Below are 15740 nucleotides of genomic sequence, written 5' to 3' on the forward strand. Positions count from 1 at the left end.
TCAGAACTTGCTCGTGCACCTTTATTTGATTAAAAGCATTTTCTGAAGAAGGTCCTGTTAGCATTCAGTGTTATCAGAATAATTCTGTTTTAATTTTAAACAACTCATATTACATAAGCTACTACAGTTATATAAAACTAGGTTCCCTACTGCCAAGCCCAGATTTTAGGATTCAGATGCTCTTTGCCTTCCCAAATTCTCTAAATGGAATTGAAGTGATGCACAACTTTTTAACCTACCTTAGAAACTGGCATCTTCTAAAATTGCAGGAGATAGCTCTACATTTGCTCTCTCACATCCATAGGAACAAATTCTGAACAACTCACAGGATATCAGAGCAGCAGTATCAAGGTTTTCACTTTCCTGCCTGTGCTACTGATGAACAGAATGACAGACTAACTCAGCTCCCTGGTGAAACACTGTGGCTCCTTTAGGTGGTACATTCACAAAAAAAGTATAAATATTTCAGATCCCAAATATTAATCTGTCAGGAAAATCCTGCCTCCATTCAGGATGGACAATTTGAGGTTACAAGTGCATTCCTGCTTGTGAAAGAAACGTTCCTTTTCCTACACACATCTTCCACTCAGCGCATTCCCAGGTAGCATATCAACCACAGCAAGCTGGCATCTATTCTCACTGACAAAGTCACTTCTAGAACTCTTTCAAATTTTCTTTTTACTCTGCAAAGCATATCATTATTTTGCATTTTTTCTTTATTTATTTGCTAAACTGCAGTCTGGTTTAGCTTCTTGTGGGAACAACTTCTGCCTGAATTATGATTTCTACATTTGCTAAATGAATGCTATCTCCAAATCTTGCAAACTATATTGACTAGTCCATTTTATCCAGAAATTTTGTGTGAAGGCCCTCTTCCTTAAACACAAAGAGAGCAGAAGAAAAAAAACAACAAATAAACTTTTATTAAGGGTTGGCAGGATAAAAGAATTATCAGATATGAAAAATATGTTAAACTCACTCTCCTTTGTGGCATCTCCTGATGTTCTAATACTTCTCATAATATTATCATGATGTTCTATTTTGTCTCATTCTCTTTTGAATAGAGCCATTATACTCCTTTATAACATACAGATTTTTCAACACAAACAAATTAGCCAACAGCTTCTCTTTCACTTTACTACTGAACACACCCTGGTAAAGGAATTACTTTTATATTGACAGTGGAACAAATGTGAAGAGGAAATAACAGTAAAGGGACTCCTTCAGCTAACCTCCACACTCCTACTGCCATTGTTACCTAGCATCAGATTACAGGGCAGAGGTAAACTTTATATCCACAATTATCCAATGAGTGGATGTCCACATATCTCCTTTTTACCTTACTGTAATCTCACCTGGTATTTCTTTTTCTGTCATGTACTTTACATCAGTAATAGCTGGCATTTGGCAGCACCAAGTTGCTTCTGAATGATGTAATCTATTTATTAGTAATCTATTTATTAGTTCATATTTATTAGTAATCTATTTATTATATGTATCTATTTATAAGTTGCTCTCTTTTTTGCCCCCATGAAATTTTCCATTTACGACCTTTAGGACAGTCACAATCTGCCAAATTGATTAATTATGTGGATTTGGGAGGGACGGTAAGGTGCGTTTCATTGGTTTGGTGTTTGTGGAGGGGGTTTTTGCCAACCTCTTGGCTTTAAGACAGATTCCAATTCTTCCACTGGGGCCCAGGGGATAATTTCCATTGGGCCCACTCCTTTTATTTAATGGAAACAAAATTTAGTTAAGCCTGGCTGCTCACACTCACAATTCAGCAAAAAAACCCATCCAAAAGTTGCCTCTCTCCTATGAGGAAAGGTAGAGCTGGGATAGATGCAGTTTTCCTAAGCACAGCTGACTGAAGATACTACAGTCACTGCTCCTGCAGTGGTGGCTGCAGAGGAAGCCAAGTTAGTGTGGAGAAATCCAGCATGTTGGTGTGGTAGCCCTGCAATTTTGGTACGCACATATTCTAACTCCTCTCAGGCAAGAGGGAACACTAATTCAGTTCCCTATTAGATGTGAGAAGCCATGCCTAGTAATAAAAATGGTTTTTAAAGATGGCAGCGTGGGACACGTGCTCTTTCCACATCTCTCTACATGGCCCGACACTGAGCAAAAGTAAAAAAAAAAGCCCAAATCAGAGATTGCAGTCTTGTTTGGTCTTTAAGTAGACATCAGAATGTTGCTTGCACCCCCTCTGTAAGCATTCCTGTGAAAGGACTCATATTCACCAGCCTTACATTTTTTCAGCCTACTGTGCTAAATATCATCATGGCAATTGGAGGCATTCTAACAGAACTGCAATACAAATCTGTTTCACTTGAGAAGAAAAGCTTACGGTTCCTTAGGCTTTATAACACAGCGCTTAGTACAAATTTGCTGAATTTTTCCAATGCTTCACTATGTGATTTTAGGAGTCTATTTTCCCCAGTGGCACACAAGTACTAAAATTGCACTACATTGCATTTTGCTCTCAGTGGGTGGGAAAGTGAATACTCAATGGGTTATTTTCCATTCTTTATTTCAGTTTTATGCAGCCACAGGTGGGGGGTCTTTCAGGTGGCTGCCTAGGTTTACTAAGCACTTCAGAGTCATAGACAAAAAGGGTCTTACAAAACATATCAGTGTTGTCAATCACACAGTAAAAGAAATTCATTCTGTGTAAATAGAAACAATTTTCAAGATAATTCAGACTGTAAAAGGTAAAACAATGAATATCAACAAAAAAAAGGATCAGCCATCCTCTGTTTGGTAAGGGACATAAAACAATTGCACTTGTTTATACTTATTATTTACCTCTCTGTCTCCTCCCTTTCTTCTCCCCAGGTGTGATCTCTCTGCTTAAGGGCATACTAAGTTAGTGAAGGATGTCATGGGGTTTTCTACGTACTTTTCTTACAACGAGGTTTTAACAGACCACAAAAATATCACAAAACAAGAAAAAAAAAAAGGAAGACATCAACCTACTTATCATTTGCTTTCAGAGCTCTGCAAGGAACTTTGATCAGTTAAATACATTAGATCATGAATACAGATATTCATATCCAGTTAAAATCTGACAGCTTTCTCTTCTTGCATAAGATCATGCATTGAAATCCTGAAAAGTCACCCTTTTCTTTACTGAAATTAAATTTAAAAAAGAACCCTTCACCCACTTCTACACAGCACACACTCCGAACAACGAAATGCAAAATACCTTGCATCTTTTTGGCTGCTCACGGTTTGAAAGACACATCGATGTTACAGCAAGATGTGCATGCTATAAAAAACAAATACACAAGGGGATAAAACAGTTTCACTGCTGTTATGCAGATGGCTGCCCTTCTGACTGTGGAGGAAATTTCTTCCCTCCCCCATTTTTAAAGCAGGCTTCTACATGTGTCGACTGTGTGGGAATTAGTGCTTTTTCAGATGACACCCACATCCTCTTCATTCAGGTCAGTAACACCAACTACAGGCCAGTGGCCAAAGTCATGTCAGTATTCCATCCATCCATCCTCCCCTCCTAAAAAGTCTAAATTCTCAGAAAAACACAGCTGAAAATGGAATAGCCACATTATTTCAATCATGAGAAATATGAAGAGCAGTGAACAACATTTGGATGCAGTACCACTTTCTGTGTGCATGCTATTTTTGCAATAGAAGTCTCAGCTATTTAAAAACTGAGATGTACAAACTCGAAAATAAAATTCTTTGTCCCATATGTTCAAAAAGCCTGTATTTGTGCATTTCAAATAGATAGTAGCCCGATAGACAAATTAGTTTTTATAAATAATACTGGTCTGTAAAATATTTTGTGACCATACAGTAATATCTCAGATGACATCAAGCAGTTTTATCTGCAAGAGTCTCTTGAAAATTTCCTCAAAAAATACATTAAACGTAACAATGAAAATTTACATTTTCATTACAGATTCTAATCTTACTGAGAAAACACCATCTTTCACATTTCCAACATTTGCTACGCAGACCCTTAGCATGGGGCAGATATTTACTGCCTCTGGAATTAAAACATGCTCATATGAAAAAATATTTAAATGGAACATGCACCATAAAGACTTTTTTCTTTTTTTTTTTCATTTAACCAATAATATAAAGCTTTATCCTGTCTGTATACTACAGAACAGTACAGGCTGTATGGAATATATCAACACGTGTCTATATGTTATTAAAAACAGTAAATTCCCATTTAAACAAGGGCTACAATCTGTGCACTAAACACTCATTAATGATTATGAATAAAAAAAAAAGGGGGGGGACTTGCAGCAGGTGTGCATATCTATGAATTTTAATACATTGTAAAACTGTCTGTAGCCAACAGCTTCATCATTTGGCCTTTCTGAGCTTGGAGACAGGCAATTTTTCATGATTTTACTATTTCTGGCCAAACAAAAAGTTTTTAATTAAATATACCACATGATTCCAGATGTTTGTTTATTTGTTCCAATGAGGCCATAAAAATGCCTGAATGATAAAATTGGAGGACTCCTGCAAAAACAGGCTAGACAAGAGCGCTAACTAAACATGGGGATGTCTCAGGAGACTGTGTCTGCACAGCACTGGTGTGCTTTGAACCCAATTTCTTTGGAAGAGCTGTAATACTGTGGCTGATGACAGGAATTCTTTATTGTAAAAAATTATAAGGCCAAGTGGCAAATTTACTAGACTTTTTTTTTTTTTAATTGCCAGTTGTATACACACTGCATCATTAGCTCTCCTACATATCCAAAGAAGATTTTAGGTGGGCTTATGGGTTTGGATCCCAATTTTCTACTTATAGAAGTCAGTGCTTTCTATATATTTGTGCTACTTTTTAGTCATCCTACTTGAGCATTCTTATAGTTTCTTATTGCCAGCATGACAAAATGAGCTATGTTGTGAAATATCAGACACTCTCTAGTCTACCAAAAATATGAAGTTATGGGTTTTTTCCTCATTAATCACATTCCCTCTGATGTGACACTTGTATGGGTGACTTGGGTCTAGACTGCTAGTTTTGGCAAATATGGAAAAAGTTGCAATGAAAAACCTCAGAATGATAAAAATATGGAAAATGGTCAGGTCTTCAATAGTCAGATCGGGGAATGTGCACTGTGGAAAAATGAAAGTCTCTATAATATTAGGAAAAAAATACTGACAATTATGAAAGTCTACCCGAGTCTTAGACTACTAAATCCCATTAGATGCAGAATGGGAATTTTGTGTTCAACAGCTGAGATATTTAATAATATTTTAATCTGAATTTGATTAACCACTTAATTACTCTTTTTTTTTCTTTTAAAATTTTCTTGCAAAGAAACACACATATTTTATTCCCATAGAGATGCAGCACACCAGGAAGCGATCCTCTTAGAACTTACTTCTGGTCAGCTCAATCACTTCCCTTGGGTTGAGTTTCAAACTATAGAACACAGAGAAGGCTCACAACTTAAAATATGCTGTCATTTAAAACCAAATCTTAACTTTTCTGGCCATCAAGAAAGACTTCACACAAAACTGCAAGTCACTTTATATATCATCCCCACCTCATTTACCCCTACTTACTTTCACATGACTAGTTGCTCCCATCACTGCAATATACAAAAAGATAATACATTTTTATGCTGAAGTTTTAATAATCTACAGTATCCTGATTCAAATCCAACATTCCTTGTATACACAGACAAAAAACTGTTGACCCTGTGACAAGAATATGAATACAATGACCCAGAAAATTTATTTCTTGAACCATATTAGTCAAGGTCACACTCAAATCCAACTATAATTTATTCTACATTTGGGAAAGTCATTGTGCTTTACAGAGAAACATGCAGATGCTGGCAGAAATTATCACTACTGAGCAAGTGAGGCAAATTGCTCCACAAACAGCACAGCTATTGGTGGCAGTTCTATTCCAGTAAACACATAAAGTGGGGCTCAGGAAAGGAACCACATGAGATCCTCCTTAACCTGTCATGACTGCCTAGCAAAAAATTGCTCCGCAGCTAAGAGCTGAGTTGATCACATGTATGGGTATTGGACCTCTCAGTTCCATTGAAAGGTAAAATTTTTGTTTGTGTGTCAGTTCACAAAACTGGGAGAGATGCCTAATGCATTTACAGACTTGGCAAATACTAATACAGGTGAGCTTCTGTTATCAGCTAGAAGCATTTTACTGGAGTACACTTCCTGAAGAACTGTGCCTTTTAGCATTTCTCCCCACCTTCCATTCATTCCTTCTTACTATTCTTCTCCCCACAAAGCAAACATATCAGAAATACTGAGAAAGCAGTAAAATGGAATTCACCTTGGAAGGAAAAAATCATGGTCAGAGCAAAGAAACCAGGTACCCCACTGAATAAATAGAAATGAGTCAGTACCATTCACCTCATCTCCTGGTGTAAGCTTTGGGGAGTCTGTGGGCATCAGCAGGAGCCATCCAGCACAGGAACCAAAGAAGCCTGCTCCACCTGTCTCCCAGTTGCACCAGGAACACCCTGCACCAAAATTCTTTAAGTTTCTGCCATTACCTTCTCATTACCTTCTCATCTGGACGACAAAATCCTTATTCACCTCTGATGGATTTATTTTTTCTTTCACGTCTCCTTAACTAAAGGGAACTGAGACCAGAAAACAGAATCTTTTCTTAACCAAGTCTTCTCTCACACTGATGCTCATCTATACCATCACTTTGCTTTCCATGCTTCTCCCATGTGTCTTGAGCTTCCACTAATATCTATTTTCCAAACTAAAAATTAAGGAACTAGAACCCAGTTTCTCACTTCATACAGACAGACCACATGGGTTTTTTTTTTTTTTTTTTTTTAATAACAGACTTCTTATTTTAGCATTCTCCCAGAGTGTCAAAAGAAGAGGATTTCCACCCACTCTCCTCAAGGCTAAGTCATGACCACATCACATCTCACTGTTGGGACATATTTCCTGGCACTAATAGGAAATGTCACGGCTTATTTTTGAGTGTTCCTTCCCTGGAAAATATGATCTTGTCTGTTCCATGCTATTGAGAACTATTTTTTGTTTGTTTAAGGTTATTCATCTCGTGATGAGAAGATCCTGGCCTAAGAAGTCTTCAGTCTAGGACACACCACAACATAATGCAGGTTAAAAATGATGGTATTTTCAAAGAACACTTTATGTAAAACAATAAAGGAAATATCTCACTATTCGCAGCATCTCTGCCTGATACAGAACTTTTGCATAGTGCATCTGCTTGCAATTTTCTTGTATATCCTATCCTTAGTTATTAAGCAAGTTAAAGCAAATACATCTTATACACATACATGGATACACTTTGTTAACTGAATGATAAAGTACTAACCATAGGTTTTTTGGGGTTTGGGGTTTTTTGACAGAATACAATGCCTTATGCATTAACACAGAAAAATCAATTGACAACATAAAGTGCAGTTCACACTAAGAAAACTAACTAATTATGATAAGTTGCTACATAAATTGCTTTGCAACTTCCCCAGCAATCAATTTCAAACTCTAAATAAGCCTCTGGGTTGCAAACACAATGAGTACCTAACAACTGTGTCAGTAACAACAACAGAGAGGACCACAATGATAACATAAACAGGATACTTATCCTTCTGGAAGTAAGTTTTCTTTAAACTAATTTCCTTTTCTTTTTATGTCTGTGATTTAAAGACAGCATGGCTTTTCACAATGCCTGTGTAAAATAAGAACTTTGTATATTAACATTTATTATTAAGAGGTGCATGTCAATTTTACAATTTTACTTCAAATATTTTAAAGTGATATATCAAAACTCTAGACCAAATTCTGGAAGGACTGATAGACATTATTAGTTCCACATGAACCTAAGAATATTTATAAATTATGATCAAGCTGAGCAAATAGAGACAGAACAGATAAATCCTTGGAGAATAATCACTTTAATTATACTACTCCTTCTGGCTGTCCAAAATTTCTACTTTTTTCCTTCAACACCAAATTTTGAAAGTAGTAGACATCCTTTGACATGTGCTGGATTGTGAATTCCTGCCCAACTCAATGGCTAAACCCTTGCTGTGCATTCTTTAGTCCACCTTTATCTCAATCAGTACTTATCTAAACTCCTACAAAGCTACTAGCTGGTTTTCTGTGTGGCACACCCCAACAATCAGTCAGGAGGAATTTTGTATGAACATACAAGTTATTAAAAATATACTATGCCAACTACTCTGGGTAAAATAGCACAGTATAAGAATCACAGGAAAAGGAAACATGGTGAGTTCATGTGTCTCTCTATGATTATGATTGTTTGCTGAAGAATGGGAAAGTTTGGAAAGATTTTCATTCCAAAAGAAACCTTCAGCACAACTCTGTTGGACAAAGAGAAACTGAGAGCAAAAGGAACCTCTCACTTCCTTTCTTCAAAAGGGCTCTATAATATTACCTTTAGAAGGTTAATAAGAAGCTTCAAAATATTCTGTTCTTGGATTTCTGGGCATGGGATTTGAATGCAGTTGATGACTTTCCAGATCAGATCATAAAATAAGAAAACACATCTGTCAGTTGATTGAAACATATTGGTAGAATAAATATATTTTTTTTCATTTGGGCATTCATCATTCAAACATAAGACAACATAATGACTGCACATATCAGAATGCTTGGATAATTAACTGTACAGACACCAAAACAGGACAGTGGATTTCTTCAGAAAGTTTTTACAAGTCATAATAGATTAGAACTATTAAACCTTGGCCTAAATCCAAGCTAAGGTTCTAAAAAGCCTGTACTTACATAAGTACAGGCTTAGTTTTTAATGGAAACTGCTTCTTCTTCCTTTTACCAGTAAGCTATGGAGTAGACTTACCACAGGTTTTTCCCAGAAACGAGAGCATAAGAAAAGGAGGAGACAGCTGTAAATTGTTACTGGAAACCAAATGGTTTTGGCAAATTAATATGTTTCCAAGTAAATCAGGTAATAGACAATGCTATAAAATAACTGCTTATACAAAAGGCATCCAGCACATGTTTTTGTATGGGAAAACAGATTTTTGTGATAGCCATGATTTAGTGATATTGCTTCTGAAAAGATAGAATGATAAATTACTATTTTCCCAATCAACTGAAAAGCACGGTTCTTTTTAGAAGACAAATTGAGTTTGAATGCTTGCATATAAAGGCACATCCTTAGCAAGGATGCCATTCTAAAAAAACAAATATACAACTTGAGTGGGGTGAAGGATGAGGGGCCTTTTTCCACAAATCAGACAAATTATCCTTACAAATACATTGTTTTGACTTTAAAATTTCTTTTTCATCTATGTCAACCATGTTAAGAATTGAAGTTTCTATTTAAAGATATGTACCCAGTTAATAATTTATCAATAAGGAATAGAAGGGTACATATATACAAATCATTATAAAAAATTACCTAAGTCCCAAAATTTTTGGGCCAAATTCTACTAAAAGTCACTACATTTCATCACTTTTGTGAAGCATGGCCATTTCTATTTAAAAACTACAATAAGTAACTGTTCTGTTTGATTTTTTTTCCCATTAAAGGTAGATCTGAAAAAGCAGACAGGAATGTGGGGCATATATATTTGATTTGAAAGCTAGAAAAATACAAGCAGTGTATAGAATACAGAAACAAAAGAAGCACTTTGTACGACAGGAGGCTGTGTCTTTGAACTGATTTCTTTTAACTGAGAGAACTGCACAAACTTCACGCAAGTAAATCACCGAGTTCTAAATCCATATAAAGTAAAATACAAAATCCTACTTTACCAAAGACCAAGGAAAGATCCTTAGAAGTTTGAGATCATTGTTTTGGAATCAAAACAAAAATACAGCCAGTTAGAAAATTACCACTTTGGAAGTCTTGTCTAACAGGATAGCAATTAGATCACATAAAGAATCAAGTCATATTGCTGTCAGATGCCCAAAATCTAAATAGAAGGCCTTTAGATTTTTCACTGAAAAATATGAACAGTGGGACTGAGGTAAGGTTCAACTTAGAATAGTGAGTCTAAGCAACACTGTAATACAAGGGAAAACAACTTTCCCAAGATGGGGAAAAAAATTCTAAAGCTTAAAAACATGATGGAATATTTCTCTCTTCATGTACTTGTATACTCAAGCATCATAACACTCAATATAATACTTGCAGTGATCATTCCATATCATTCCATGATGACATCACACTGTCATATGCTGTTTCTGTGGGCTTTGAAAGGAAGAGTGAGATTTTTGCCATTCCTGAAATTGTCTGTACAAAATATGGAGTCAGCCTAAAGAACTGGATCCTGACTGGAAATTATACACTGCATGCATGAACACAAAAGCTGTAAGACACATGGTGCAACCCACACATAATTATATGTTTTTGTTCTCCCTGTAAAAAATCATAGCTAAATAGAGTGAGAAATGTCCAAGTGAAACTGTACCAATCAAATACATCCAGCTTGCTCCTGCTCCCCCTTCCCAGTCCCCTAAAAATCAATTTACAGCTGTACCAAACCATTTGCCAGACTTCAGGATTCTGGTAAACAAGTTTCTCCAGGGACAAATTACACTCGCAAACTTACAGCATTCTTCATTCCAGTATGCATTGAAAACCACCAATATTTACATATGCAACAGCTGATTCAATTCTACTTTACAACACTGAAAGCATTCAGTGAAGAAAAAAATTGAAGATATTCAGAACCTAAAATAGCATGTTTAAGTATTTCATTCTTTCCTTGGAGATTTTTCTATTGACTGCAATTAATCTTTTATGGGCTTGGGAACTTTGGAATTTTTCTTTTCATAAAAGAAGTTGATTGAGTTAATGGGGCTTGCCAACAGGTTGTTCTAAGCTTGGAATCAGTTCTTCCAAGACCTGGAATTTTGGAAAGTGTCTTTAATTATTACCTTGTGAATATGTGTATATATTTTCACACACACACATATATATATAAACTTATCAAATCATGTTAACAAATTCTCTTTAAGGACCAATTTTACCCCTTCTTTGGATGACATGTTCTTCTCCCTCCACTTTATTTATAATGGTGCTTAATCACAAGGAAATTTGCAGCATATTCAGCATGCAGAACAGAATATTTCTGGGAAGAGTAAAGACAGAAGTAATAAAAATTATGTGAACTGCTAAGGGTAGAAAGCTGGTGATTTGGGGAATATAATTTTCCTCTTTCATGGCAAGGGAGCAGGCATTCTGAAACCCTGATGAGGACAGTGGGTACTTAGAGCATGGCAAGCTCCCACTCTGAACAAACACCTGCTGGACATGTCTGCATCACCTACTGGATGCAACATGCAGCCACACAACTGCTGAATTGAAACAGGAGTCAATCAATAATGCAGATACACAGATTTTGAGCCAACTCTACTGGCATTTCCTTTGTCAAGTTAGATAACAAATTCAGCCATGAAGCCACACTTCCAATATACTATTAACTAAATAAAAAATCTGAAGATACCTGGCTTTTAAGGGTACTTTGAAAGTATTTCTATAGAACTCAGGTATTTTTCAAGATTCTAACATTCTATTTATTGTGTTAGTAGACCCTAGCCATTTAAGCCAAAACCAGAAATCCAACCTCAATGGCAACACGTTTATCTGAAAATCAAAGTTACGAATCTTGAGAAAGGGGCAGAGGAGGGAGGGTGGAGAGGAAGGACACTGTGTTGTAGGGTTTTTGTGGGGGAGAGGTTGTTTTTTAATCTCTGAAGTCCAGGTCTGTGCTCAAATTCAGGATTTTGGGTGGTCCTTTCTCTTTAAAAAGCATCAGTTTCTATGTGTGCTCAGTGCCGCAATACAATGCACCCACGCACTTCTAGGACATCTGATTTCCACCACAGCAATCTTCTAGGACATCTGATTGCACCACACCAATCTTCTAGGACATCTGATTGCACCACACCAATCTGCACCAAAGCCAGGATGTAGCTTCATACTTGTCCTCAGCTCTAGCACTACAACAGTGATACAGGTTGCAACAAATAAAGTTCTAATCACCTGCTTTCCTCATCCTTCACACCTGAATCACAGATCCTTCTTCAGGTGCATTACCTGCCTGATTCTTTCAGAAGGTAGCAATTAATATGGAATGCTACTAAAGCTGCTTCCATCCTCTGTAGTGCTGCAGAATTTGAACACACACTAAAATTAAGCTACCATCAATTCATAAATATAAGGCTGACTTTGATCCTGGTCTCCTAAAAAACCCTGCCTATAGACAAATGGTTTACATGATCAATGTATACTCAATGGGTAATGTGGGAAATAAATAAGAAGATTGTTGCTCTGGTTTTGAGCTGAAAAAGTGCTGCAAGCTTTAGAAATTTCTCCTTTTTGAAAAAAAAAGTGAAAAAGCTTGGAATGCACTCTTCCTGACTGCTTCAGTTTTTCGCCTGTCCCCTGAATTTTTTGTTTCATGGGTATGCAGAAGGAATTTGTGAATTTGCCCAAGGTGCTTTCTTAAGTTCTAAGGATTGATGAAAAAGGAAATTGAAAACTGATCTACATTTAATGTTGAAAACCAGAGAAGAATCCCTTTTTATTGCAATGAAAGTGTGTTAACATTTCAAAATTATAGTCCTAAATTTCTGAACTGCCAAAAAGCTCTCACTTAAAAAATATTACAAAATTTACAAATTCTCTCAAAATTACCCATGCTGCATGTAATCATCTACTTAGCAATGTTTAAGTACTCTTTACATTTTACTCTTTACATTTTTCTCTCTCACACACACAAAAATCACTGAGTGTTATCATCCATGGATTTATTTGCTTTCCTGGTAGACTACCTGTAAATCCTATTTAATATGAGTTAAAATCTGTAGTCCTGACAGCTATGGTTTTCTCATATAGTGCTTGAAAGGCATGGTGATCTCTGTAAAGTGAAATGCAGCAGTAACTAACACAGAGAAGGCCTTAGAGCAAAGCTTAACACCCTGCAGCAGTTCATAGCAATAAGATGGAGCTCGCACCTCTGTGGTTGGTGAGGTCTCTGGATCCAGAAGGCAGAGGTGTGTAGTGCATCTCTGGAGAGGCAGAGGCAGCAGCACTGGAGGCCTGTGTGACAAAACAAACACTGTCAGTGCCCTGAGTGGAGGTCAGTGATCAGGCAGAGCGGATGCACCTGCAGGATCAGTGCTGGGCTGTGGCTGCAGGTGCACCGAGTTACCAGCCATGAAGGATTAATTTGTTCTTGTTAAGGCTCCTTGCCATTCCTCAGGGTTGCTGTACTCACAAGAGTTTACACAATAGCATTATGTATCATTAATAAATGAATATTTTCATACAGCTGACAGCTTAAAAAATTGCCGTCTTTGTCAGGAAATATTTAGGCAATGTCAAAATTTTTCCTCTTGGTGAAACAGATTAATATTTACCTAAAGGAAGTTATGAGTGAGTCCACACAAATGAAAGGAGATAGAAAATAGGAAGTTGGGCTAAGATACTATCCTTTTCAAATCTAAAGAAAAAAAATCCCAAATTATTTTCTCATTCCACTGCCCAGTGAGCTAAATGAAGGACTCTATTAAAAATTATAGTGCCTATAATGCAAAAAAGTGTACAAGTATATAGAATTGTTAACAATAAACACTTAAAACCTACACCAGAGGTCCAATAAAAGAAATAAGTACCCAAGAGGACTTGCTCAGAACCCTTAAAAGCAAAGTGTTAAGGGAGAAGAAACTCAAATCTTTCTCCCTAATAAGTCTCAAAATCCTATGATTCTAATTTTAAAAGATTAGACTGAAGAACTACGGTTTACAATAAACTAACCTTCATTCCATTGGAGGTTTCAGCTGAAGGAAAGATATAGATATAGATATATGTATACGAAATAAAGTTAAAACAAGCCACATTTACCATCATGCTTTTTAGTTACAGAACAGCAGTTAGAAGAAGACATGAAAATAAAGAATTGTGTTGGTGAATATGAATCACTGTCAGTTTTTAAAGTTCAGTTTAACTTTGGTTGGTGACACAGTAGTGATATGTTCAGTTTCAGATAAAGAGTTTGCTCTGGAGTGTTTACAGCCTACCCATTTCAACAGACATAAAAAGATTATGTGTTTAAATAGAAGACACAAAGGACAGCATTCACTGAAAGTTATATGATAATTTGTAACAGAAAAAATAAGGCAAATAAAGAGAAAATACAAAAACTAAACTATTTCTTGAATCCCATGATAATTCACTAAAGTCTTGAGAAAATAATTGCTATCTTCTGTGTAGCTTGTTCCCTAATGATATATTGACTTCTAAGCTGCAAAAGTCAATCAAGGGAATCCACCTCAATCTTACTTACTTTATAATTGAACATATCCTCAAAATTTATGAACCCCCAGGTCTCCAATGTCTGGTTTATATAAAAGTATAAAATAGAGCTACAGTGTTTTGGGGAAGAAGAAGCACTAATTCAAATTTTAATTACCAGACCAAACCCAAGAACAATAATCAGAAATCCATAACAATGAAAGTCAATCATAAGTTAACTTAGAAATCTTCCTTGTTGTAGCTGTTGGACTCTTAAATGATAGTACATAAAATGTTAAGAGGTGACTGACTAGATTAGCATACTAAGATTTTGCTTTTGGAGACCAGCCATCAATTTCTGTGTTAGACCCATAGTTACAATTCCACTTTTGTCCCTAGGAAAAATCAGGGCATGACATGAAGATGCATAATGCATCAAAACAAACATCTTAATAGAACCTAACAGAGGAAAATTTGCCTAAACAGCAAGGACGCTACTTATCAGATATGAATAAAAATAGAGAATATCCTGCCTCTGCTGACTCACCAGTGATAATAAACCCTTTTCAGGGAACCTCCTGTTCAGAGACATATTGCTACAGACATAACTCTCACCTTCAGCCAGAATGAATCATACCTTGATTTTGGTGAACTGCAAACCGGCAGCTCACTCTACTCTGGACTATGAATTATTGAAATCTTTCTGGTGACCAATATGAACCAAGGACATATAACATGTAAGGGGAGAGATAGAAACCCCTTAGACCCAGCTATGCAATATTTGAAACTAACTCCAAGAACAGGAATCTGTTCACAACTACATGTTTCCTTTGGGTTGAGTAGTTCTGGGTAAGAAAAGGAGAAAAATGTCACTATTTAACATCATGCTTCATCCCTGTAAATCACTCAAAAAACTGGAAGAATAACTGGTCTCATAGTGTACACTCTAGATGCTATCTGCCTATTCAAGTGTACTTATTTGGGACTCTGGTAATAGTGAAGGTTTCTCTTTGGTACTTTAATCTCAATTTAGACTGTTGACAGCTTGATGATAGCTTTTCCTAAAATTACTGGAAGAGACTTTGCCATTTCAGCAATATACCACTGAGTGAGCAAAATTCAAGATCTTCTAAAAAGGATATTGGAGTGAAGGGGCAATTTAGCTTTATTTCCAATTTTAGGAAACACAAGAACAGAAGGGTTTGTTTATTGGTGTTTTTCTGTTATTTTATGTACAGTATATAATTCCCTGTCAAATATAGAACAGTTTTCATTACCTTTGAGCTAAGCATTCAGTCAGAGCAACCTTAATTCTATGGAATATCATCCAGGGTTAGGATTGTTTTGCACAAACACTGGCTCAAGTTTCAAATCACATTTCTGAGTAAGCCTGTGCACCAGCAGAAAGACAACTATTTGTTTTCTCCGTCACATACTGACATTTGGCCCTAAGCTATTTTCCAAAGAGATTTGTATAGATTGCATTACTCTTAAT

The 15740-nt window shown here is 36.3% G+C and overlaps 1 protein-coding gene across 10 annotated transcripts in view; it reads right to left on the bottom strand.

The window, feature by feature from the left end:
* LRMDA (leucine rich melanocyte differentiation associated) overlaps positions 1-15740 on the bottom strand; it is a 656646-nt gene that overhangs the window by 82822 nt on the left and 558084 nt on the right. For 9 of the 10 annotated variants that reach the window (XM_068197419.1, XM_068197414.1, XM_068197407.1 and 6 more), the window contains one exon: positions 12967-13051. The exons of the other annotated variant lie outside the window; for it this stretch is intronic. In XM_068197419.1, coding sequence (XP_068053520.1) covers positions 12967-13051 — 85 coding nt within the window. Of the gene's footprint in view, positions 1-12966; positions 13052-15740 lie in introns of those variants that run through there. 10 annotated transcript variants of the gene reach the window in all.

This window comes from Anomalospiza imberbis, chromosome 8, assembly GCF_031753505.1.
Source record: "Anomalospiza imberbis isolate Cuckoo-Finch-1a 21T00152 chromosome 8, ASM3175350v1, whole genome shotgun sequence".
NCBI lineage: Eukaryota > Metazoa > Chordata > Aves > Passeriformes > Viduidae > Anomalospiza > Anomalospiza imberbis.